Source organism: Neolamprologus multifasciatus, chromosome 7 (genome assembly GCF_963576455.1).
Source record: "Neolamprologus multifasciatus chromosome 7, fNeoMul1.2, whole genome shotgun sequence".
In the NCBI taxonomy this organism is placed as follows: Eukaryota; Metazoa; Chordata; class Actinopteri; order Cichliformes; family Cichlidae; genus Neolamprologus; species Neolamprologus multifasciatus.
The window spans coordinates 5195493-5220655 of NC_140445.1; the positions used below are offsets into that span (position 1 = coordinate 5195493).

A 25163-nucleotide genomic window follows, 5' to 3' on the forward strand; every position below is an offset into this window, starting at 1 on the left:
ATTTGCCAAAAACTGGACAAATGGACATCTGTTTTTGGTCTACATCTTTTGATTTATTCAAGCTACCGTAATAAGCCCTAAAGTGAGCTCAAACGGGGACATCTGTGCCTTTCCAATGATACCTCATGTCCAGTTAGGCAGGACATCACAAAAAACGTTAAACTAGAAGATACTTGTTTGTTGTTTCTCAGGAGAATATGTGAAATATATGTCAAATGTATCCCTCGTGAAGGATATCAAATGATCTTGAGCCACAAACAACTTTGTCATAAGGTAGAAGCAGCAACCAGTTTTTTTTTGGCACGGACCTTATGTTCTTTATTTACTCCGTTAAAATAAATCTCGTTCACATTAAAAATGTCTTTTTAAAGAGTAACCTGGCCAAGAGGACAGCACAAATATAACAATATAAAACATAACAATAGTTCTGTAAACATGTTTTAAGTGGCCAAAAAAGATCGGATTGGTTAAAGTGTAAGTACAATAAACACAGTTATAAAGGTAGTGGCTGCATTGCAGCTGGTAACGGAGATAAAACACTGGGACTGGACCACAGGGCAGTTAACATCTGTAGCCTGCTGCACCACACACAAGAATAAATGTTGGGAAGGATGTCTGCCATCGATGCGCGGTAAATGTCGCCTTTATAACTGTTCCGTTACACCCATCCACCCACCTTCCACCACCCTCCTATCTCTGTGACCAGCAGCCCCCGCCCAGCCCTCTGCCAGCCCGTCAGCCCTGCACTGCCACCGGCCACGTCTCAAAACTGCGCCTTGTGCACGGCCACTGCAAGAAAGTTCTCCGAGCAGCTGGTGACCGAGGGCGGAGGAGAGGAGAGTTCAGAGGACTGTGGACGGGCTCCGTTGTCAAACAGCGCGACCGACAACAAAATAAAAGGTGAGACTTTTTTCTTTCTCTTTTGTGGAATAAGAGGTTAAAAAAAAAGACGAATAAACTACAACCCGCTCGCTTCTCTACGGTTACGACCCTCTTTTCTGCCCATCTTGGCGATTCTTTTACAACCACGTCAATAAATTCGTCTTTAAAACCGAGCAACGCAAAAATGTAACGAAACTCCAAAGATCAGTATCCGTGACCACCCAGGTAGGCGCAGGGGACTCCATTACCCCCCGTTTATCCCCTCAGAGTTAGTTTGGTCTGCGCCGTTACACAGTCTTCTGTAATGTGATTACAAGTGCCAGCTACAAGCCTCTAAACCCGTTTTTATTCTGTACAATATTTACCAGATTCCACGGGGTTCATTTGAAGACAGTGAATTAATGAAGTAATTAAAAGCTGCCAATTTTCATGTCACGTTTGTGCTTCACATATAGACATTAAACGGGCCAAACTGAGCAGCAGTTTAAAATGTGAGACTCTATCTGTCGTACAGATGAATATATAGCTAATTTCTTTTCAAAAACATCAGGTGTAAAGCTATTAAATTTTTCACACTGCCTTTCATTTAAAATTTTTCTCTTCCCCCCAATTTTGAAACAGAATTTGACATAATGTTTATAGATATATAAAAGAAAGAATTGGGTACACCTGAGGCTCAGTGTTTGAACTAACTGCAAACTCTGACAGGGTTATAGAGGTAATATGAGGAAGCCTGCTCTGCTCAAGTGCCCGTGTCAATCATCCTTAAATGTGGGCATTCCTCTATAGCGTTTCCAGTTGATAAGGTTACTTCAGCTGATCTGCAAACACACAAATCGCTATTCAATGGAAGTGATAACAATGACAATAGTAAGTGGATTAAGAGCACTTTGTGATAGTGACAGTGGAGAAATCCACAGCAAAAATATAAAGTTACCAAATAATGTCTGAAAAAAAAAGATGCATCCCAGCTGACTGGTGCATGGGTGCACTGACCATCACTTATGTGTGCTTTCGTATTAGTGTTAAACTGGTTAAATATTCAAAGGGAGTGGAGATAAAAGACAAAGCAGTATGGATTACACAAAAGGGTGAATCAGTAACGGCCAAAAACAAAGCAAACCAAGGACACTGGCTTTGTTATTGCGTTGTTCGTACTCTAAAGGAAACTACAATTTAATTTTTGAGAAACACATCAAGGGACTGTGACATCTGAGGAAATACTGGATGTGTCTATGAGTGTGTCAGGTTATGAGAAGAAGTCATAATGTCAAAGGTGTTTCTGACGGAGGATAGCTGAGAGACTATGTTTCTATATAAGCACATGCTTAAGGAACATTTACAATGTGAGGTTTGCAGAAAAGAAACAAATTTTATGAGCTGATTTATTTATTTATATTACAAAATATCATTGAAATGGAGTAGGCAGACGTATACACTTATTCGTCCCTACCCCCTCAAATTTTACCTCTCGTTGATTTCATTTTCTTTTAGCCTTAAATTAAACAAACAACATATGAAGCAAAAGTAAAACAAAGACAAATCAAAACAAACAAACAAATAAACAAGCCCCACCACTGTTCATATAAATAAGGACTGAGTGGTTTGCAGATTCACAAATGATGAGACAAACAAACTAAAACACTGTTACGAACAACATCACCGCCCTGGGTTAACCCTGTTTTCTTCATTCTTATATTTGTTAAAAATCAGTTTTTTATATTTCACTTTAAACTGGTTTATGTTTTTACTTTCTTTAATTTCTTCTGTTAGATTTAACTCCTGCTGTTGAGATAGACATTTTTAAAAGTTGTTCTAACCTTTTGTATTTTAAAATTCCATTTCCCTCTTAAGTTATACCCACCTTCTTTTTACAGATTTCTTTTGCAAGCATTTTATTTCTTACTTTATATCTTATTTGAATTTATTGGTGGTTGCTGAATATCAGCATTTATAAAAGCTGATAAATGTAAATACAAAAAGAAAGAAGAGGTGGAAAAAACACACATGAATCGTGTTTTCAGTGTCAATGTTTGTTTCAGGTCTGCTTACAGAAGAAAACGACCAGGTCTTTACTGCACCCTGCTGTCAGAGTAGGGGAAGGAGACTGGTGAAATGAGGGATTATTTTAATATTAACCAAGATTATCAACACTTTATGTTACAGTGAGTTTAGTAAAAGCCTCCCAACATGTGTTAAAGCAAACAAAGCGAGAGAGAAACCAACAAACTGTTGTTGGAGATTTTCAGTTGAGTCCCCCCACTTGACAACAGTTTGATAGGCAGTGAAAGCCACTGCAAATATGTAAAGCGGTTGATGCAGTTTGCTTGGAATACCTCCTGACTGCTGAACCTGTGCTGCCAGCTTCCTCCATGCTATATTAGCTGTGCTGTGCAGGAGCAACGCCTCTGCTATGTAGAGTTATAAATGCAGAGCAACAATGAACTGAACAGGACTGAACCTGTGTCCAGTATCAGATTGTGCATCCATAGAAGGTGAACGCAGAGTTTCATGAGAGAAAACCCCCATAAAATATCAAAATATACATTTTTGAAAGTACAAACAGGGACAACGGGCACTCTTCACAGTTTTTAACATTTTAGCTGTTTGCACTTAAGAAGTTTACTCTTTTCCACGATTGGCTGATGGGCCAACACAGCACAAGAGCACCCACAAACTCTCCTTCTCCTGGGAACAAACTAGGGATCTTTTGCTTGTTTGGCCAATGTGTGAACAACTACGTCAAAACTGAGCAAATGTTTATTTTTACTTTTCAGAAACGAGTACGGTTCAGTTTCACAAAGACTACAGAGTATGTGATAGGCCAGCTTGAAAGGCTCATTGATTTTGTTTATACACATATCGGCTCAAATCTTTTGTCATATTTTTAAGAAGCTTTTTAGAGTTGGATCTGTACACTTACAAGATACAGCGTGGTCTAAAGAGCTCTTATATGCGTTCCATTACCAACTACAAACATCAGAAAGTACAATTAAAGGCCACCTTCAGGCAGACTTCATGAACAAAGTGAGTGATTTAGTTTAAGTGGATGGTTGAGCAGGTTTGGCTGACTCTGTGGTTTATTTATCCACTGATCAAGCAGCTGCAAGACACCCCGAAACAACCCTGAGAGCCTGTGTTCTTTCATGCACGCAGAGCTGAGCGGGACGAGCAGCGAGTGTTTCCGAGTAGCCGCTTTCTCAGAACTGATAATCACAAGGAAAGGTTGCAGCTGGCGCAGCTCACTATGCAGGTGCAATAATGTATGCTTCTTAGCAGACGAATATCTTGATCTCTTCGGTGTAGTTCACGGTTGCCAGCGCTGTTCTCCTCACAAAGACAGCAAAGTGTTTCCTGCACTTGGACTCACCACGTCTCAAACAGAAAGAGACGCATCTGTTCCCAGACTCAGTCTCACTGCAAACAAACAGTGCGCGAGCAGCTGCACGCAAGGCGTCGCACAATGTCTGCACACAAGACGCTGCAGATCCATGTTTACACAAGGTGCGTGTGTTTAATATCACACGGTCATAAATTATATAAATCCAGATGAAGATTGGGGTATTAAAAGCATTTACCTTTTGTTTACCTCTCCATTGTTCAGTGTGCTGTCTAATCTGTTCAAGACATAAACAGGAGAGAAAGTCTTAACATGTCAGCACCTTCATGAGTGATTAAATCTAAGAGGCGGGGTAATACCTCATGTCAAGTATGTTCTTCATGCAACCTGATCAGGGCCCTGCATTCAGATCAATTTAAAGGCTGCGTGTGCAGGTTAGTTAGTGCTAGGGAACTGTGGCAACGTTTACAGTAATGAACCGTGCTGAACTTTTGCTCAACTGTGAGGTTCACATGGTTTTCAGATATACATTTGAGACTGTCAAAACATGTCAAATGTCTGCTCAAAAGTGTTTTAGCCACTTACTTTAGGCAAGGCAAGTTTATTTGTATAGCACAATTCAACAACAAGGTGATTCAAAGTGCTTTACAGAGACATTAGAAACAAAAACAAATAAAAAGCATGATTTAAAATTGATTAAAACAAGCAAACAAACTAACTAATTAACAAACAAACAAAACAGTATATAAAATCAAAACAGATAAAATCAGAACAGTAGATAAAATCAGTAGTTAAAATGTAAGTTTTGAAATTTAAGCTTAAGTGCGGATTTGGTGCTTTATTCAAATGCAGCTGAGAACAGGTGAGTCTTCAACCTGGATTTAAATAAACTGAGTGTTTCAGCTGATCTGAGGCTTTCTGGGAGTTTGTTCCAGATATAAGGAGCATAAAAGCTGAATGCAGCTTCTCCGTGTCTGGTTCTGACTCTGGGAACTGATAAAAAACTGGATCCAGATGACCTGAGGGATCTGGAAGGTTCATACTGGGTCAGGAGGTCACTGATGTATTTTGGTCCTAAACCATTCAGAGCTTTATAGAGCAGCATCAGAACTTTAAAGTCTATCCTCTGACGGACAGGCAGCCAGTGTAAAGACCTCAGAGCTGGAGTGATGTGATCCACTTGTTTGGTCTTAGTGAGGACTCGAGCAGCAGAGTTCTGAATGAGCTGTAGTTGTCTGACTGATTTTTTGGGTAGACCTGTAAAGATGCTGTTACAGTAATCAAGCCTACTAAAGATGAATGCATGGACTAGTTTTTCCAGGTCCTGTTGAGACATCAGATCTTTTATCCTTGATATATTCTTGAGGTGATAGTAAGCTGATTTTGTTATTGTCTTAATGTGTTTTTCTAAGTTTAGGTCTGCATCCATCACTACACCCAAATTTCTCGCCTGGTTTGTGGTTTTTAGGTGTATAGATTGAAGTTCTCTGGTGACCTGTAATCGTTAGCACTTGTACTGAGCATGCATGTCTATTACAAAGAACCAGAAGCAGTCAACCATCAAGCTCAGACTTTTTCCACGCTCATCATTGACTTTGCCCAGATTTGGGTGAACAAAAGTGCATCTTCAGTGACATTTTGCACTCGTTAGCTGATTTGATTTTAGCAAAATTCTCTGCTCTGTGATTCCAAAGTAAATTTTGGACTAATGCTTCCCAGGCTACTGATTCACTTGGCTCCGGTTTCCTTTCAAACTCATCGTCAAGTATCAGTTCACAGATTTTAGAACCAACAAAAAGACCTTTATTAACTTTAGGCTTACTTTTCTGCACAGCACACTTACTTACTTAAATTTTATAATGAGTCGCTGTTTCTGTCCAGTCATCCTAGCTGTCCAATACTTGGAACATAACTAAAAAAAACAGGAACTTGCGAGATGAAAACAGATTTAAAATCAGTAAATGAAATTTGTCAAAGCACAGGTGAAAGAATCCCACCAGCACAATGCCAGTGTCATTTAGCATCTCTTATATGGAATCATATTTATAAACTTCATTTGACTAGTGCCCTGGTCAGCTGATTCACCTCCCTGCAAACAAAACAGTTCCACTGAAGTCACAGTACAAAAGAATTTGACAATTTTGAGATGAATCTTTTTTCCCACTGCGCCATCACACCTGATCTGCTCCACCAACACACTTGTAGCTTCATATTAGTTTCTGTGATCCCAAACTTAAGACAGATTGCCATCACTCCTTTAATTGTGGGTTGAGAAATTCATCTCCAGTATAAATGTTCTTTATATTTCTAACAGAAATGATGTTGATCTCGGGCGGCATTCGAGACAGTCCACATTCTGCAGGCTTGTCCCTGTTTATCCACTGTGTCTGTGACACTGCAGACTCATGTTAGCATTTCAAATTAAAGGGCAGATTTTTGCATGTGATGGATCCATGTCACCTTATGTCTGAGTGCACAGTGCTTGCTGTTTTCAGCAGTTAAATATCATTTAACAGCATCTTTGTTGGATGATCTGATATCCTCGTGTTGGTGTTGTTCCCAGATCATCATGAAAATGTTGTTCCAGGTTCAACATTGCAAGTGACCAATCACATTATTGTGACGTTATTCTTTTGCGCACCAACCCATTCGTGCATTTATGAAATTCCAATGTTGCAAGGACAATATCAATTCTGCTTAGCGTTTATTAAAGGGTTAGGGTCCGTTGATCGGCGGACAAAGGCGGTTTCTCGCAGCTTAAGTACAGTTTTTTGTTTTACGCCGGTTTTTCCCGAAGTCGCAAAAGTATGACATCACAACATTCTGATTGGTCACTTGCAATGTTGATCCTGGAACAACCTTTAGTATGATGATCTGGGAACAACACCAACACGAGGATATCAGATCGTGCATCTTTGTTAGTGAGGGTTGAAAGCCTATCGGGATTTTCTTTTTTTTGACGATTCAGCACTTCAGTCTTACAGTGCTAAATTGTGCAGCGTCACCTCGGGGAAAGTTTCCACTTTTCCAGCTGAGCAGCCTGTTGAAATTTAAGAAAGTACAAAGTGATCTGAAACTTGACACTACCTGGCATTATTGCCTCTACATCAGATCTGCGCCCACATGCAAGTATGTGGAAGCGCATTACAGTTGTCCTGGTTTAAGCAAGACATTCATCCAGATATTTTAGTATTTAGTGATAGCTCAGTTAGAACATAATACAATAAAATCCTGCCTTTCAGTACAAGTGAGTAAATATAGTTTGAAAGATTTCTTTTGCCAGTTGTCACAAGTTGTTAATTTTTAAGATTATTTTTCTGCATTTATCTGAGAGTTTAAGAGGAAGGTAACTCAACAGGTAAGGGGTTCTTATAGGGAAAGGATCAGCAGCTAACAAGACTGTAACTTTCTCAGGTTTCATCTTCTGTTATTAGCTAAATGTCGAGCTTAGCGTGTGTTTTTCGGTGGATGAATAAGTGCTTGTCTGAAAATATTCGAGGATTGAATCTTTGACTGATACTTTCATGCACCAGGGGGGGCTGGAGCCTATCCCAGCTGTCATAGGGTTGAGAGGTAGGGCATACCCTGGAATCTGAAAGAGGGCTGACACAGAGAGACACACAGCAGTTCATACCTATGGGAAATTTGGAATCACTAATTAATAATTAACTAATTAAATACTAATTCCCACTAACTTTGGACTGTGTGAGGAAGCCAGAGTACCCAGAGAAAACTCACACAAACATTGAGAAAATATGCAAACTCCACACAGAAAGGCCCCAGATAGACGAGTCAAACTCAGGCCCTTCTATCTGTGAGTAGCAGGTGGCTAAATGCCCCGACACCTGATAGTTTCAATAAATGAAACAGATTTTTTAAATATATCACCAAATCCCAGCAACAATCACCTCGAGGCAATTTGTATGTAAGGTAATGACTCTACATTGATACAGAGGGAAATTCCCAACAATCAGATGACCCAGAGAAACAGAGAGAGCAGGAATACAGTGGCGTGATTAATACCTGTGTAAAGTTTCAGAGTATGTTTTTTTTGAAAGAAGGAAGTTATAATTTAAGGGGTTTTTGTAACTTCAAAACAATGAAGGTACGTACTACAAGAAAAGGCTTTTGTGTTTCTGTTCATGGAGTGAAACTATGGAACAGTCTGAATATGGAATTAAAGTAATGTCCAAAGATAAAACTGTTCAAATAGAGTTATAAAAATATGATCTTCTCGAACTATAAAGAAAAGGAAAATATTTAAATTAAGTGAATGTCTCTATTTAAAAAACAACAACAAAACAAGTCATGATGTGATATTATAGTATATCAGAAATCTGTTCACTGTTTTTATTACAAATTATATCAGTAAGGAAGCTGACTAAATATTAACTGATAATTTATGGCAAAGGGGTGGGATTAAATAAGTTTACTTCTTCCCTTTCAACATGTAAATTAATAATTTTTTTTGTATGTAATTTGTACAGTATTTTTTTCTTTCTTATTTTCTTTTCTAAATGTACTTGTATATTGTTCACATGTTGAAATAAATTACCAATCAATCAATCAATCAATCAATCAATCAATCAATCAAAGTTTCAGTGGTTAATGTGATGTTTAGGTCTGATTTTTTCACCATGTTCAAAATCAGCCCATGTGATTCAAAATGTTTATGAAGGGTGGTTCACATCAGTTACCAACTAACTAGGTAATTATTGCCACACTAGGATTTCACTATCACTGTTTCACTATCTCGAGGGTCTAAAGTTGATTAGCTCGTGTCCCATCTTATGGCATACTACCATGATTTGCTTTATCATCAGGGATCTTGCTCTTCTTCCTTCTTCCTGGACTTGGTCATCAGGTGACAGCATTCCTGTCATAAGCCGCCGGTGAGGTGACACGCCTCACATGTTAGCAAGTTGCATAACATTGGAACATTAGGGGAGAGATCAGAGTTTTGTATAGGGTTGGTTTAAAAGTATCTAAAAAGTATCAATAGAAAGTATCGCATTTAAAAGTGGCCAAAAGTTATAACTTTACTAAAACCATCTCATGTGCAATGAAGTAACAATAAAACTGGTCCCTTTATTTTCTATGAAAACACATTTAATGTAAATGAACTTTTTTTTTTTTTCAATCCTTAAAAATGTACACTGAACAGCTACATAAAGGCCGCTTGCTACAGTGGCATGATGCAGGAAAAATTGCGTGGCGTGATGCATAGAGTTTGCATTGATATTTTGATGTAACATTGCATAAAGAGTTTTTTCAGCGAAGCCGTGCCAGTGTTTGCAGTTTTCTCTCTGCACTAACCCAAGCTCTCTCTGCATTTCAAACCAGCATGAAGTTCTCCTGCAGCAGCGAGGGACACAAAGTCCAACAAATGTCTCAAAATCCACCAATTAAGATGCAATCATGCTTCTAACTTGTTCTCTGGATGACAGCTTTGCTTGTAAATGTCACTGAATTCTCAGCACAGTCTTTGTTTTTAACATATTTAGTCCAGTGGAAATGCTTCAAAGATTTCAAGATAGAAAAACAGGCAGGAAAAAGCACAAAAGTCATTTCCATATTCTGTCTGGTCTCTCATATATGAAAATTAATCTTGTATATGAAGATTGCCCTGCAAAATTGGTTAAAATTGGTTGGTGGCACGGTGGTTAGCACTGTTGCCGCACAGCAAGAAGGTCCTGAGTTCAATTCCACCATCAGGCCAGGGTCTTTCTGTGTGGAGTTTGCATGTTCTCCCCGTGTTTGCGTGGGTTCCCTCCGGGTACTCCAGCTTCCTCCCACCGTCCAAAGCTACATGCAGCTACATGCAGCTTGTGGGCATAATCCAAATTGCCACTAGGTGTGAATGTGAGTGCGAATCGTTGTCTGTCCCTGTGTGTTGGCCCTGCGACAGACTGGCGACCTGTCTAGGGTGTACCCCGCCTCTCGCCCTATGACAGCTGGGATAGGCTCCAGCGCCCCCCGCGACCCTGAAAAGGATAAGCGGAAATGGATGGATGAATAAAAAGCAAGCAGAATGGGAGGTGGTTCTTTGGAATTCAATTGATTTTGTAATGGAAACTCCGAGTCGCTTAAAATAGACTGTGATGATGCATGTATGCTCGTGCGTATGTGTAGAAAGAATGAGGTAAAAATGCACTGAGGTAATTACAAACACAGAAGTACAACAGGAAAAATTTGCAAGAGCATTTTACAATCTTATCTGCTTATCTGTTTTATCTGTACTGAAAATGAGAGTGCGAACATGAATGGGTAAAAATAAACCTGAAAAGGTAATGAATGGATTCAAATACCTTTTCACAGTTTTTGCTGAGATTGTGCCGGAAGGTCTGACTGTGCTGTGTGCAGTACGTGACTTTGTCAGGTACAGTCAGTGCATGATGTGTTCCAAGTGTGAGGAGTGTATCTATCAAATAAACCTATCTTTGGTTTATTAGCTGTCAGTACACTTAATAATATTAGCAACGCATTATTTACAAAGTCAGATGTAAACATTATACGGGCTATAATAGATAGAAGCTAGTGACTTAGTCTGACTGGCTGAGTGTCATTTGAATCATTTTAAATTGTTGAAACTTGCTCAGCTTGTAATTTGACGCGCTGACATTAGCCATAATCTTTGCAGACATCTCTATAAAATGTCTAGGGTGAGAGTTTAGATGAAAACAAAACTGTAATAGAATAAGAACGCAATGAATTTCTAAGTAGTGCTCTTAAAGGATATTGCTCCACTTCTTTGACCTGAGTTCACTCTGCACTTGTTTATTGTTAGGTTCTTCATCCATTTCTTTACTCAGGGCTTATGGGCTTAAAGCTCATTAAATCATCATTTCAGTATCTCAGATTATGTTTTGTCAGACACATGATAAAAGTATTTAAAATTTACTTAAACCATATTTACAAACTCATTACTTGGTTGGGACTTATTTCAGCGCGTGTGGTGTGGCAGGGAGGCGATCACATTGTTGCACTGCTGGGGTGCCACGTCAGGCCAGTCACACACATGATGTTTTTGAGCTGTGGGCAGGTGCCATGTCATGTTGGAAAAGGGAAGCAGCTTGTCCATAAAGCTTGTCAGGAGATATAAGCATGAAGTGTTCACACATCTCCTGGGAAATGCTGTGCTGGCTCTGGACTCGATGAAACACAGCAGACCAACCACCACCAACATAGAGGACATAGTATCTCAAACCATTCAAAAACCTTGACTCCTGTACCTAGGCGCTATGAGCCTGAAATGAAATACAAAAATCTTTGTACAGGATGTCGATGATCATTTGGGTAACCGTTGCATCTGCAGTTGTCCCCATGATTGTGGTTTTAGTGCCGTTCTCACTCCCGAGGCGTAACATGGCGACGTTTTGTCACGTCCCGCGGCGTTCCTTAGGAACGCGAAAGGAGACTTTCGGCGTTCTAATGGTACGCGGCGGGTTATGGCTGAAATCCAGTGCAATGACGCTCCCGCGGTAATCAACGTTCCAGCCCTGTATTCCAGCCCTAAACCTAACCTTATCCCTAGCCCTAACTATAACCTTTTTCCTCACCTTAAACAGGACTTAAATGATGTTAAATAGCGTGTTTCTAAGCTATTTGAAGGAAAAGAGCGAACATGTGTAGATTGAGTCCATACGGTTCTCACATTTCCTCATTTTTTTCCGAGGTCGTCATTTAGGAATGTGGTGGGTAGCCGAAAACGTAATATGTCGACGATTTGTCACCTAGCGTAAAATGTTACGCTTTGGGAGTCAGAACGTGTTGGAAATACACACCATTCATATGCAAATTTTGAATTAAATATGCTAACACTTTGAGATAATAGATTTCTGATTTTCATGAGCCATAAGCCATAATCATCAAAATTAAAACACTTTAAAATACTTCCACTATACATGTAACTTTTTTTTTTTTTTAGCATTTAAAGCTGCACAAGGCCTCATTTACTGGAGCAAGTATGACTAGTTTCTAAGTAAAATTAATCGAATTTATTTATTATTTGAGCTTTTCATCAGATAAAAAAACTGATAACAAAAGTCATATTTTCTTAATCAATATTGTGTCACTATTAATGTCCCAAAGTCAGCTAATTTATAAGAGCGTATGGGCTGTCTCTTCTTGACGCATGCTTGATAATGATTTGCAAGAGATTTTGAGTGCTGCATAAACATGATTGTCAAATCTTGAATATGAATTTCTCTCTCTGTGTCTGTCTTGCTTTTTAATGCAGCAAAGATAAACACCTCAACACAGGACCAAAGAGAGGATTCAAACAAAGGTCGACTGTCTGACAGCAGCTCACAGCCCACGATGCCGCGCTACAGAGTGAACTGCAGCACCATGATGTTTCTGGTGATTTTACAGGGGGCAGGAGTAGTGCTGTTCTTTAGCTGGTACGCCCAACTCAGCCCCTGTGACCCACAACCCTCCAACGCCAAAGTCCACGTTCTGCTGCTGTCCTCGTGGAGATCAGGCTCATCTTTCATGGGCCAGGTGTTCAGTCAGCACCCGTCTGTCTTCTATCTTATGGAGCCCGGTTGGCACGTGTGGACCAAGCTGCAGAAAAACGGTGCAAGGGCGCTTCGAATGGCAGTGAGGGATCTCTTACGGAGCGTGTTCCAGTGTGACTTCTCAGTGATGGAGTCCTACCTTCCAGAGAACCACAATGTGTCGTCTTTGTTTATGTGGAGTCACAGTCGAGCTCTGTGCTCACCACCAATCTGTTCTCTTACGCCGCGTAATGAGTTCAGCAACCAGACTCTGTGCCTAGAGAAATGTGGTGCTGAGGGACTGCAGAGGGTAGAGCAGGCGTGTGACTCTTACTCTCACGTGGTGTACAAAGATGTGCGGCTCTTTGAACTCGAATCACTTTATCCACTTTTGCAGGACTCGAACTTAGATCTCCGCATCATCCACCTGGTCCGAGACCCACGGGCAGTTGTGCGGTCTAGGGAAGAGTCAGCCAAGGCCTTTGTGAGTGATAACGCAATCGTCTTGGAACAGAAACGCATTAAGGAAGCAGAGGTACAGTATCAGGTCATGCAGGAGATTTGTCGCAGCCATGTGCGTATCAACGAGAGGGCCGTCCTGAAGCCCCCTCCGTTTCTAAAAGGCCGCTACAAATTGGTTCGCTACGAGGACATGGCACGCAATCCACTCGAGGAGATCAATGCCATGTATGAGTTTGTAGGTCTGGAGATGACCACACAGCTGGCCACATGGATCTACAAGGTGACCCACGGAAAAGGCAAAGGCTCTATTAAAGAGGCCTTCAAGATCACGTCGAGGAGCGCTACCAACGTCTCCCAGGCTTGGCGCACCATGCTGCCACACAGCAAGGTCAGACGAATCCAGGAAGTGTGTAAAGGGGCCATGTCGTTGCTCGGGTACAGGACGGTGAACAGTGAAAAGGAACAGAAGAAGCTTGACATAGATCTCCTGGTGCCACGGGAACCCTATCAGTTCAGCTGGTTGCCTGATAAAACACAGCACCCTAACAACAATTAGAAGTGGAATGACAAAGACTTGTTAAAACAGGAATAAAAACAGACTTTTTAAAGAATGGACTACTCAAAGGACCGGATAAAGGTACCACGCTGCCCTGGTTCTCCTGGTTTGGGGGCCGAAGTGGGGACACCAATAATACCAATACTGAAACCATAAACTCCGGGGTAAACCAAGGTCTAAAGCAAGAAATCAAACTAATCAAAGGTCTGCTGTTGGTGTCAGCTGCTGTCAGGGGATGTATGGAGACACAGTTTTTGAAGTGGCCAGTTGACAGTGGGGGCCAATCAGCAGATGCCATTTTGAAGCCAGCCCAAAACAGCTCACCCAATCAGACAAGGGACATGTATAGTCTCTTAAAGGCACAGACCACACACAAAAACAGTCCACAGACTCACTGACAAAATAATTTATGACAAAACGATGTAACATAACCAACCTGATTTATGATGTGCCACATTAAACACACAGATGGCCGTTGCATGCCACATTGTTTTAAGCATATGCATCAAACCATTGTCTCCTGAAGGCTTGATTCATGATGATGATGATGCTATTTGATGCTTTCTAGTGGCCACTCTTGCTCTTCAAATCCCTTATGTGCACCTCAAGGACAACCAAGACGTATAGAACAAATAAATACAAGTGTTTCTTATGCAAAGTCCTTTATGGTGCAACACGATGCACAAATACTGACCAGCCTCCAAGTATCACCAGCACCTGATGTGTTAACGCACTAACAGCACTTAGAACTGAAGGGCTACTCATTTGGCCCCTCACATACTTTTCTCATGCTGATAGTGTGAGAAAAGTTAAGAAGCTGCAGAGAGCCGTGAGAAAATGCATTAGCACAATGAAACGCACCTACTCTCTCATAGCGATGTGCATGTTATTAATACGGTACAGCCAGGAAACTCACTAACTGGACTCAAGCTTAATTCATCCTGCAGTAAAAAGTAATGGGCGGGAATCACCAGACACCCTGCAGTATAAAAAAACAGGTATTCACAAAAAAATCATGTTTTTTTGCTCCAAAATGAGTCAAGCACGCCGAGGCTGTTACTAAAACCTGCCATAAATGTTGCCTTAAGATGGAGTCAGTCTGCTGTTAGTCTGCAAATGAATGTCTGACACATCAAGATATATTGATGTAACTGACAAAAGTCTCACAGCATGGGATAGATTATCTGTTCCTTCTCAGACCAGCTCTCAGCTCAGAACTAACGCCGTTATTTTGCATCCTGGCTCCATTTAAATGCCTGAGAATTTAAACATAATTTTTTTGCTCCCACTTGAAACTCCTCAGTGATGAAGGATCTTAACAGCACAGACGCTTCCACAGTGTATTGTAGCTATGAAGGTATACATTCATGAAGGAGTGGAATTAACATGTTTACTTAAACTGGATAAAAGTGTCGTTATTTACATTTGTTTACGGGATCTGTCTGTTTTATTGATTAATACTTGATTACACTGAAATGTCTTTTAATGAGTAGCAAATGTTAAATCACGTTGATTTGTATCTTTGCAGTAAGAGAAAAAGGATAAATGAACTACTTTTAATCGTGTTTAGGGTGCTTTGTAGTAAAAAATGTACATTAATTTTTTTTTAATGCATAAAAAATTGTCAAAGGTTTTTTTTTTAAAGATGGACTTCAGCTATAACTTGGTGTGAGTTTTGTGTTTCATATATGATTTAGTGTTCTGATTGAAACAATATCTTCACTTGTACATTTTTGGAAACTTGCTATGAAGTACAGAAGTGTTTTACATCATGGAGTAAAATACATAACAAAATATTGTTTATTTGAGATGATATGTACTCTGATTTAAAGTTTATTTCATCAATGGGAGCTTTAAATGGGTTATTCTACTCATTAAAAACACTGGTTAGAATCTCTTTTGCACTGGTTTGGGTCTCTTTTCCATAAGCAAAGATAAAATCTTAAATACACAGACTCAAGATCTCAAAAGGAAACTAGTGCTCTCCACTTTGAAGGGATGGGCGGTCCAGCAAGCTCAAAGCAGAGCAAAGAGTAGTGGAAAAATTAGAGGCATGTTTTGACGTGAAACTGAACATGCGTTGGAGAATACCACCACTAATCATGTGACCATAGAGCCCTGTACTAGGAAGCATGTTCTCAGCAGAGTAAAGAATAAAAATAGTACCGTTCAATTCAATTCAATTTTATTTATATAGCGCCAAATCACAACAAAAGTCGCCTCAAGGCGCTTCATGAGACAGAGAAAAACCCAACAATCATATGACCCCCTATGAGCAGCACTTTGGCGACAGTGGGAAGGAAAAACTCCCTTTTAACAGGAAGAAACCTCCGGCAGAACCAGGCTCAGGGAGGGGCGGGGCCATCTGCTGCGACCAGTTGGGGTGAGAGAAGGAAGACAGGATAAAGACATGCTGTGGAAGAGAGACAGAGGTTAATAACAGATACGATTCAATACAGAGAGGTCTGTTAATACATAGTGAGTGAGAAAGGTGACTGGAAAGGAAAAACTCAATGCATCATGGGAATCCCCGGCAGCCTACGTCTATTGCAGCATAACTAAGGGAGGATTCAGGGTCACCTGGTCCAGCCCTAACTATATGCTTTAGCAAAAAGGAAAGTTTTAAGTCTAATCTTAAAAGTAGAGATAGTGTCTGTCTCCTGAATCCAAACTGGAAGCTGGTTCAACAGAAGAGGGGCCTGAAAACTGAAGGCTCTCCCTCCCATTCTACTTTTAAATACTCTAGGAACAACAAGTAGGCCTGCAGAGCGGGAGCGAAGTGCTCTAATAGGGTGATATGGTACTACAAGGTCATTAAGATAAGATGGGGCCTGATTATTTAAGACCTTGTATGTGAGGAGCAGGATTTTGAATAGAATTCTGGATTTAACAGGAAGCCAAAACAGGAGAAATATGCTCTCTCTTTCTAGTCCCTGTCAGGACTCTTGCTGCAGCATTTTGGATTAACTGAAGGCTTTTCAGTGAGTTTTTTGGACATCCTGATAATAATGAATTGCAGTAGTCCAGCCTGGAAGTAATAAATGCATGAACTAGTTTTTCAGCGTCACTCTGAGACAGGATATTTCTAACTTTAGAGATGTTGCGCAAATGGAAGAAAGCAGTCTTACATATACATAAACAACATAGTTAAAATAAAAGGTCACAGGCGCACACTGTCAGGGCCTAACATTTACTGTGAGATGCAAAAATGTACATATGGGTTACTCTGTTTCAAAACAGCCAACGTTCAGAACATTTGCTGTTCGACTGTCTCTGTTTTACGTTCATGGTAGAAAATGTGAACTGGCTGTTTAAAATATTAAAAACAATTTCAAGCTGTCCTGGAAAGTTGCATATTTGAGCACAAATAATTAAAATAACTTTCTTATTTATTTAATATTTCACTACAATACAAAATTAAGGATATAGAATACAAAAAAATGGCATTTATTGTAAATAAAATGCCATTTTCATTCACTTTCATGTTGATTCTAGTAACCATGGCAGGTTATCTTTGACAGTCTTTGAGATATTCATGTTCAATCATTGTGGAAGATTTCACTATGCAAAAAAGGCCTGAAAGCGGCTCAAAAGACCCTTGAAAAACATATGGATCTGAGAGTATTTGATATTGCAAGATTGTGTAAGAGAATGCTAGTTGAATAAATGTACATTTGACCATATTGTTGTTCACATAGGAATCTGGTTTAACACAAGAACAACTGACAGGAGTCAGCAAAAGGTCACCTGTCACTGGTGGGTAGGGTTGCCAACCGTCCCTTAAAAAACAGAATCGTCCCGTATTTAGAAACAAAAGTACACGTCCCGTATTGAGCTAATAAGGGACGCACTTTGTCCCGTAATACAGTGAGAATCAAAAGTAGTCTATAAGTTTTAATGTAATTAACGCTTTGTTTGAAAACATAATTCCCAGCCCCGCCCCTGCTTTGTGACCAATGAGCTGACAGCACACTTATGACAATTCGAGTATGACAATTCAGATTACCGCTCATCTCATTGGTTGAGGAAAGGTCGCTTGCGGAGAAAATACCGGAAGACAACAGATGACCACAACAAAAAGCATGGCCAACAGGGAAACAAACGCCGACACTGCGGTGCAAGTCTCAGACGACAGTACACCTGAAGCTGGGCAAACACTGCGATTTTCAAACTGCACGATTGGCTCGCATGGGTTATAAGTTCGTAGGTCACGATGCAGGTCTCACACTATACCGCCCGATGCTCTGATGCGACCTGAGTCACACTGTGCCTCCATAAAATGAAGGTTATAACAGAAAATCTGTCGCTCGCTCTCCCTCTTTGTCTTTCACTCACACAGACACACACCACCATCAACTTTGCTAAATTACTAATGACAAACATGATCAGGCAGCTGTGATTGAGCAGCAATGTAAATCCAACTATTTTCACGGTTGTTGTGGTCGTGATAATTTGGTGATGCCACATCGAAAAGGCTCGGATGAGCTTTCCAAAGTTCTACAAGTTGTGCCTCCATCGCTTGAGTCCAGATCACACGCTGCACAGCCGTGCTGCTCCGTCTTTTTCACCGACGTTTACGTGTTTGCGCGTGAGCAGTGTGAGCGGCTGCGGTGACACCCTCACGAGCGATTGATGATCGGGAGCTGGTCGTGAGGTGTTAATCGCTTCTCGTTACCCCACGTATACTACACGATGCACGATGAAGGCCAAAATCGGGCCGATCACCAAATTGGTCGCACGACTCAAAAATCGGCTCAAAATGGGCCAAAAATCGCACAGTGTGAGCCAGGCATTAGACCAGCAATGTTTGTTCCTCTCAGAGAAAGAAAAAAAGGCTGCAAAAGTGCAGGGAAGAATGGGAAAAGGAAAACACCTGGCTGGAAAAGTGCACGATAACACCTATAAAGCGCACTGCACTGTGTGCCGGTGTTGTGCCAAAGTAGGTATCCCCGACAGAATTTGTTTCCCCTGTGCTGGGAGCACGCAAGAAGTACTGATGTTTTCATTTTGTGAAGTTACATTACCATTCAGTTTGAGGGTTACAACAGAAAATTATATATTTATTGCTCACGGGTGTCAGGTGGGATTATTTTAATAAACCATTAACATTTTGGCTGATAACTATTTTTATTCTCCTGTAACTTTACTATATAAAGAGCTAAATCCTCCAAAGTTTCAGGAGTAATGCGTCATAATAAGAAGTGTTTGTGAACGAAAAATCTGCAATGTGGGATACTGTTTGTCCGTGATTTACACGGGGGGAACAAATTGTGGCAGGATCAGCCTGATATTATTTGTATCCCACTATAACTTCGTTGTATAAAGAGCTAACATCTCAAAAATGTCAGGAGTAGTTAGTCATTATAAGAAGTGTTTGTAAACTAAAAATCAACAATGTGGGATACTGTTTGTCCGTGATTTGGACAGTCCAGCGTGTGCTCCCGACGCAGGGGAAACAAATTCTGTCGGGGATACCTAGTTTGGCACGACACCGGCGCACTTTTTCCATAGGCGTGCTTCTAATGGTGGGCACATGAAGAACATGAGGGGCGTGAAAGCTCGGGGAACCCTTAACCAATTTTTGTCTACCAGGCCACGGCAGAACCAGATATGGTAAACACTGGTTTGTTTGTTTTTAAACCCTCTGGTTAAGGTTAAAATGGGCATGTGCAGCGCTATGTGGCCAGAAGTGTGATAATATAATTTATTTTGTGTAATAAACAACTGCAAGGATAGATGATTACAACAAATAGATGAGTAATACATAAAAGTAATACATAGATGAATAATGATGATGAGTTATGATGCGTAATCATGGGAACAAGTGGGTTTACAAACGGGAGCAAAAGCTGAAATAATGCCTCTGCTGAAGCCAATTGCACTAAATGCACTAAATGTGCACTGTTACAAGAATATTTTTCTTTCTATTGTTTTCTATTAATTTATATAATTTTAAGTTAAGCAGGACAGAGTTCTTTTAAAGAAAGATTTACTTTTATTCTCAAAAGTTAAGCATGACAGGCTTCTGTTTAAGAAAGAGACCTGTTTTATTGTGTTAATGTTGTCATTTTGAGCTAAAAATAAATGGCTAAATGATTTTTGTTTCCCATGTGTTGATATCACAAAGAATACGCATCTACTTAAATCAAATTCAAGTCAAATGGTTAAAAAAAATAATTTCACACACAAAAAAAGAGCTAAAAAATTCACCACACTGGGAAGGGTGAAGACAACTGGGTCGCCCGGCCCTGGCCACGAGGTGTCCCTTAATTATTTCTCAGGGAGTTGGCAACCCTACTGGTGGGTGTCTTTTTGGGTTTTTAACACTTTGCCTGGAAACAGGTGTAACAGGTATATTCTGGCATGGTGACGCATATGACCTGCTGACCTGCTAAAGAAAGTGGAGTTGCATACAGTCTCACAGAGAATGGTTTCCTGAAGTGTTCTGAAACACTCTATGGCAGCAGGGTTTAAGTCTGAGGAAGAAGGAGCTCTGCTACCTCGGTAGTGTGGAGTGGAGCGAGTGCAATCGTTTGTCCATCATTCAGTGGCGCTCATCAACTCAAACCTCCAGATTCTTGCAAAAAAATGGTTCCAGCTTCGTTGATCCTGCTGATGCTGTCCACAAAGTATTGAATGGATTTTGAAATTTGTTTCCATACCCTACCATCAGGGCAACACTTCACACTTTCATTTCACAACTTGATAACACAATGTCCTTACAAAACAGTTTTCATTGTCCTATAGCCTGAAATCTTACATCAAGCATCCTTACCAGGGGCGTCAAACGTCTGGCCCCCAATACCATTAAGCTCCTTTTCCATTAGTACCTACTTGGACTGACCCACCACGACTTGACTCGGATCCATTGGTTTTCCATTACAATCGAGTGCCACCTAATGTGTGTGGTCTTCGTCATAGCAACGCTGACGAGGGTCCTGTGACATAATTAGTATGTGACATGAATGCTACAACAAAGGTGGATGTCGAGGCAACGATGTAACTGTTGCTCGGTCTGTGGTTTTGTGTGAGACTGGATGAACAGAGCATTGTTTTTGTAGCCATTTTCCTCGTTGCTGGATTTCAGAAATAGCAGCTTTGATTTTTGTGAATAACCCATTGAGTGATGCCACTGACCAGCCAATTGGTGGCGCGCACTCTGGGTATGATGTCATATTTTAGTACCTGCTTGAATTGCTTGGAACCCCAGCTGAGCAGGTACTATTCTGCTGTTATATATAACCAGTGTTGGGAAGGTTATTTTTAAAATGTATTCCATTACAGAATACAGATTACATGCCCCAAAATGTATTCTGTAACGTATTCCGTTACGTTACTCAATGAGAGTAACGTATTCTGAATACTTTGGATTACTTAATATATTATCATGCTGTTTACAACTACATGAATGTACTATTGCTGTGATTTATTACTGTTACTGAAGGTCCGCGACTCCGAACCGTAGTAAAGGGACCTCTGGCTAATACGGTGGGTTCTGTGTCGGCTACGAAAACTAGCTTTACTTTGTTGTCTGGGTCAAGTTTTCTTGCGAGAGACAGAGAGAGGCGTTGAAAGGCTGCTCCAACGGAACTTATTGTTTTTGGAGGAAAACACGAACACGGTGTACAGTCGAGTCTTAATAGCTTACTTACAACTGGGCTCGTCAGGCTCTCTTCTCGGCTTTAGTGGTTATTATTATATTTACATGCTTCCAGCTCCCGTTTTTGCTCGATGACAGCTCGTACTTTTCCTTTTTCTCCCTCCCTCGCTCACAGACACATAACGGGTATGGCAGTCCATTCTCCCTGCAGCACGGACTACACTGCCCATGATGCTACATTCTTTAGAGCTATACCTGTAGCATTCTGCCTATTAGCTTAGCACAACAACAACAAAAAGGCCTCTCTCACCCAGGAAACACGCAGAGAGAGAGAGAGCGTCGCCCTGTAACCATGGCAACCGTAACGCTGCCGCCTGGAACAACAGAACGTAGCTGTCAAACAAAACCCAAACAGTCCTGACCCGCGACAATATGAAACAGGGAAGTACCGCCGTGTAATCCATTTATTTCAACAAAGTAACTTTATTCTAAATACCACCTTTTTAAACGGTAACTGTAACGGAATACAGTTACTCATATTTTGTATTTTAAATACGTAACGGCGGTACATGTATTCCGTTACTCCCCAACACTGTATATAACTGGTCTGCAAGATAATTTCATATGTCAGCTATAAATGACCCGTCGGTATTTGCATGTAACTGGCCCACATGATATGCCCATGGAAGTAAAGTCCCACATGGATTCTCAGCAGGGCTGAAGATTCGGCTCCCACATACAGTTCAGTATTGAATATTACATAAAATAAACTCCATAAAAAGTGTCTTTGAATGGCAGATATGCGGAAATGTGTTCATTTCGCAAAGAGCCATGGCTTAGTGTCTGAGAGTCTAAATGAGTCTCACGGGCCTGAAAGTGCACTAGAAGCCAATTATAATTACAATTTATAATTCTTAACTTTGATCTGATGCTCACCACAAACAGGCACCAGCAGAAATTTTGGACTTTGGACAGCAAATTTCAGGACAATTATGACATAATCTTTCAGAAAACGAGCTTAAAAATACCAAGTCACTTAAAATATTAATTGACTCTCCGTCAAGTTTCTGTAAACTGATTCTGAGAATCAACTTTGCTGCCCTTTGAAATCAGTGGAGGATAACAGCACTGTGGTTGCAGATAAGTATTTCTAATAATCGCCAAACTGCCTATAATTATTATTTTTTATTATTTTAATTATTTGGACTTTTGCAGAACGATACCTAGACTACCTAGACCTTTGTCATATCAGACAAAGATAAGCAGATGTTGATAAGTCAGCATATCTGCTTGTAAAATAGCTGAAATAATTAAGTGATTATCAAAACATGCATTGTCCACCAATCATCCCTCTTGATAAAAGACAGCACATTAAATGTTGTTACAGAAAGTATAACTAGTATAATGGGAAGCTTCAGAAAGTCAGGGGTGTTGAGTGTTTTAGTGTGTGCGGGTTGCAAAAGCCTGTCAAATCCTCTCTTACAGTGACACACAGCTTGTTCTGCTACATGCTCTTGTTTGGTGAAGTACCACAAACTTGGACAGTCTTTCCAGTTTTGCAATTTTGACGTGAGCTCATGCTTTAATGAATGACTTCTTTGTAGCTGCACACACGTATGATGGATATTTCCCAAACTCTGATTTCGACAGACTTACGCGCTCTAAGAATCGGTGTCATGCTATCACGACTGCTGCAGATGCACTAGATACTGACCTTGGTTCTTACTGCAGTAAGCCTTGATGTGGGTATTTACGTTTTCGTGATCAGACTGTATGACAGAACTGTTTGGCTGTTATATACTCACATATATAACACTTTTTTTTCGATTATTGAATATTTGTTATTTTTGAATACTGTTCATCTGTATATAGTGCTGCATAACTATGGACTTCACTCTTCTTTCTTTCTAACATGTCTGCGCAGAGTAGGAGATGCTCTGTGTATACCATTGTACATGTTTATAGTGACAATAAAAAGCATTCTATTCTATTCTATTCACTCTGCAATAGGTCAAGGCTGCTGGCAGATTTCCATGACGCATTGTTTCTTCACTCACCTTTTTCACTCGCTGCGTGTTTTTACGCCTCTCTTTACGCATTTAATCATTGGTTATTCACCTCTGCCTCTCTTTCACCCTGTCTTTGTCCTGTTTTCATCCACTCACCCCCAACGGCAGTAAGTGGCATTTTTGCTTGTCTAGTTCATAAGGTCTGCTGCGGACCTCGGAGAAAATAATAATCATCGCTTATAAGAACTCACAAATGTCACGAGTTCCTTAAGGGAAATTGCCAGAATTCTCGGAATGGACATGAACGTATAAAGAAATGGGAAAAAAAGGAATATATATATATATATATATATATATATATATATATATATATATATATATACACAGTGGGGCAAAAAAGTATTTAGTCAGCCACCGATTGTGCAAGTTCCCCCACTTAAAATGATGACAGAGGTCAGTAATTTGCACCAGAGGTACACTTCAACTGTGAGAGACAGAATGTGAAAAAAAAATCCATGAATTCACATGGTAGGATTTGTAAAGAATTTATTCGTAAATCAGGGTGGAAAATAAGTATTTGGTCACCTCAAACAAGGAAAATCCCTGGCTCTCACAGACCTGTAATGTCTTCTGTAAGAAGCTTTTCTGTCCCCCACTCGTTACCTGTATGAATGGCACCTGTTTGACCTCATCATCTGTATAAAAGACACCTGTCCACAGCCTCAACCAGTCAGACTCCAAACTCCGCCATGGCCAAGACCAAAGAGCTTTCGAAGGACACCAGGAAAAGAATTGTAGACCTGCACCAGACTGGGAAGAGTGAATCTACAATAGGCAAGCAGCTTGGTGTGAAAAAATCAACTGTGGGAGCAATCATCAGAAAATGGAAGACATACAAGACCACTGATAATCTCCCTCGATCTGGGGCTCCACGCAAGATCTCATCCCGTGGGGTCAAAATGATCATGAGAACGGTGAGCAAAGATCCCAGAACCACACGGGGGGACCTGGTGAATGACCTGCAGAGAGCTGGGACCAAAGTAACAAAGGTCACCATCAGTAACACACTACAACGGCAGGGAATCAAATCCCGCAGTGCCAGACGTGTTCCGCTGCTGAAGCCAGTGCATGTCCAGGCCCGTCTGAAGTTTGCCAGAGAGCACATGGATGATACAGCAGAGGATTGGGAGAATGTCATGTGGTCAGATGAAACCAAAGTAGAACTTTTTGGTATAAACTCAACTCGTCGTGTTTGGAGGAAGAAGAATACTGAGTTGCATCCCAAGAACACCATACCTACTGTGAAGCATGGGGGTGGAAACATCATGCTATGGGGCTGTTTTTCTGCCAAGGGGACAGGACGACTGATCCGTGTTAAGGACAGAATGAATGGGGCCAAGTATCGTGAGATTTTGAGCCAAAACCTCCTTCCATCAGTGAGAACTTTGAAGATGAAACGAGGCTGGGTCTTCCAACATGACAATTGTCCAAAACACACCGCCCGGGCAACAAAGGAGTGGCTCCGTAAGAAGCATTTGAAAGTCCTGGAGTGGCCTAGCCAGTCTCCAGACCTCAACCCCATAGAAAATCTGTGGCGGGAGTTGAAAGTCCGTGTTGCTCGGCGACAGCCCCAAAACATCACTGCTCTTGAGAAGATCTGCATGGAGGAATGGGCCAAAATACCAGCTACTGTGTGTGCAAACCTGGTAAAGACCTATAGTAAACGTTTGACCTCTGTTATTGCCAACAAAGGTTATGCTACAAAGTATTGAGTTGTATTTTTGTTATTGACCAAATACTTATTTTCCACCCTGAT

General features: G+C 40.7%; 1 protein-coding gene across 1 annotated transcript; it reads left to right on the forward strand.

Moving 5' to 3' along the window:
* The first annotated feature begins 740 nt into the window (after window positions 1-740).
* LOC146513578 (carbohydrate sulfotransferase 6-like) lies at window positions 741-15646 on the forward strand. The gene is made up of 2 exons (XM_085168692.1): window positions 741-900; window positions 12462-15646. Exon 2 carries the CDS (start codon window positions 12542-12544, stop codon window positions 13736-13738), a length of 1197 nt encoding a protein of 398 aa, XP_085024818.1. The 5' UTR covers window positions 741-900; window positions 12462-12541; the 3' UTR covers window positions 13739-15646.
* Window positions 15647-25163: the final 9517 nt, after the last annotated feature.

Coding starts and splice junctions, on each gene's coding strand:
- LOC146513578 (XM_085168692.1), top strand. CDS start 12,542: ATGCCGCGCTACAGAGTGAACTGCAGCACCATGATGTTTCTGGTGATT.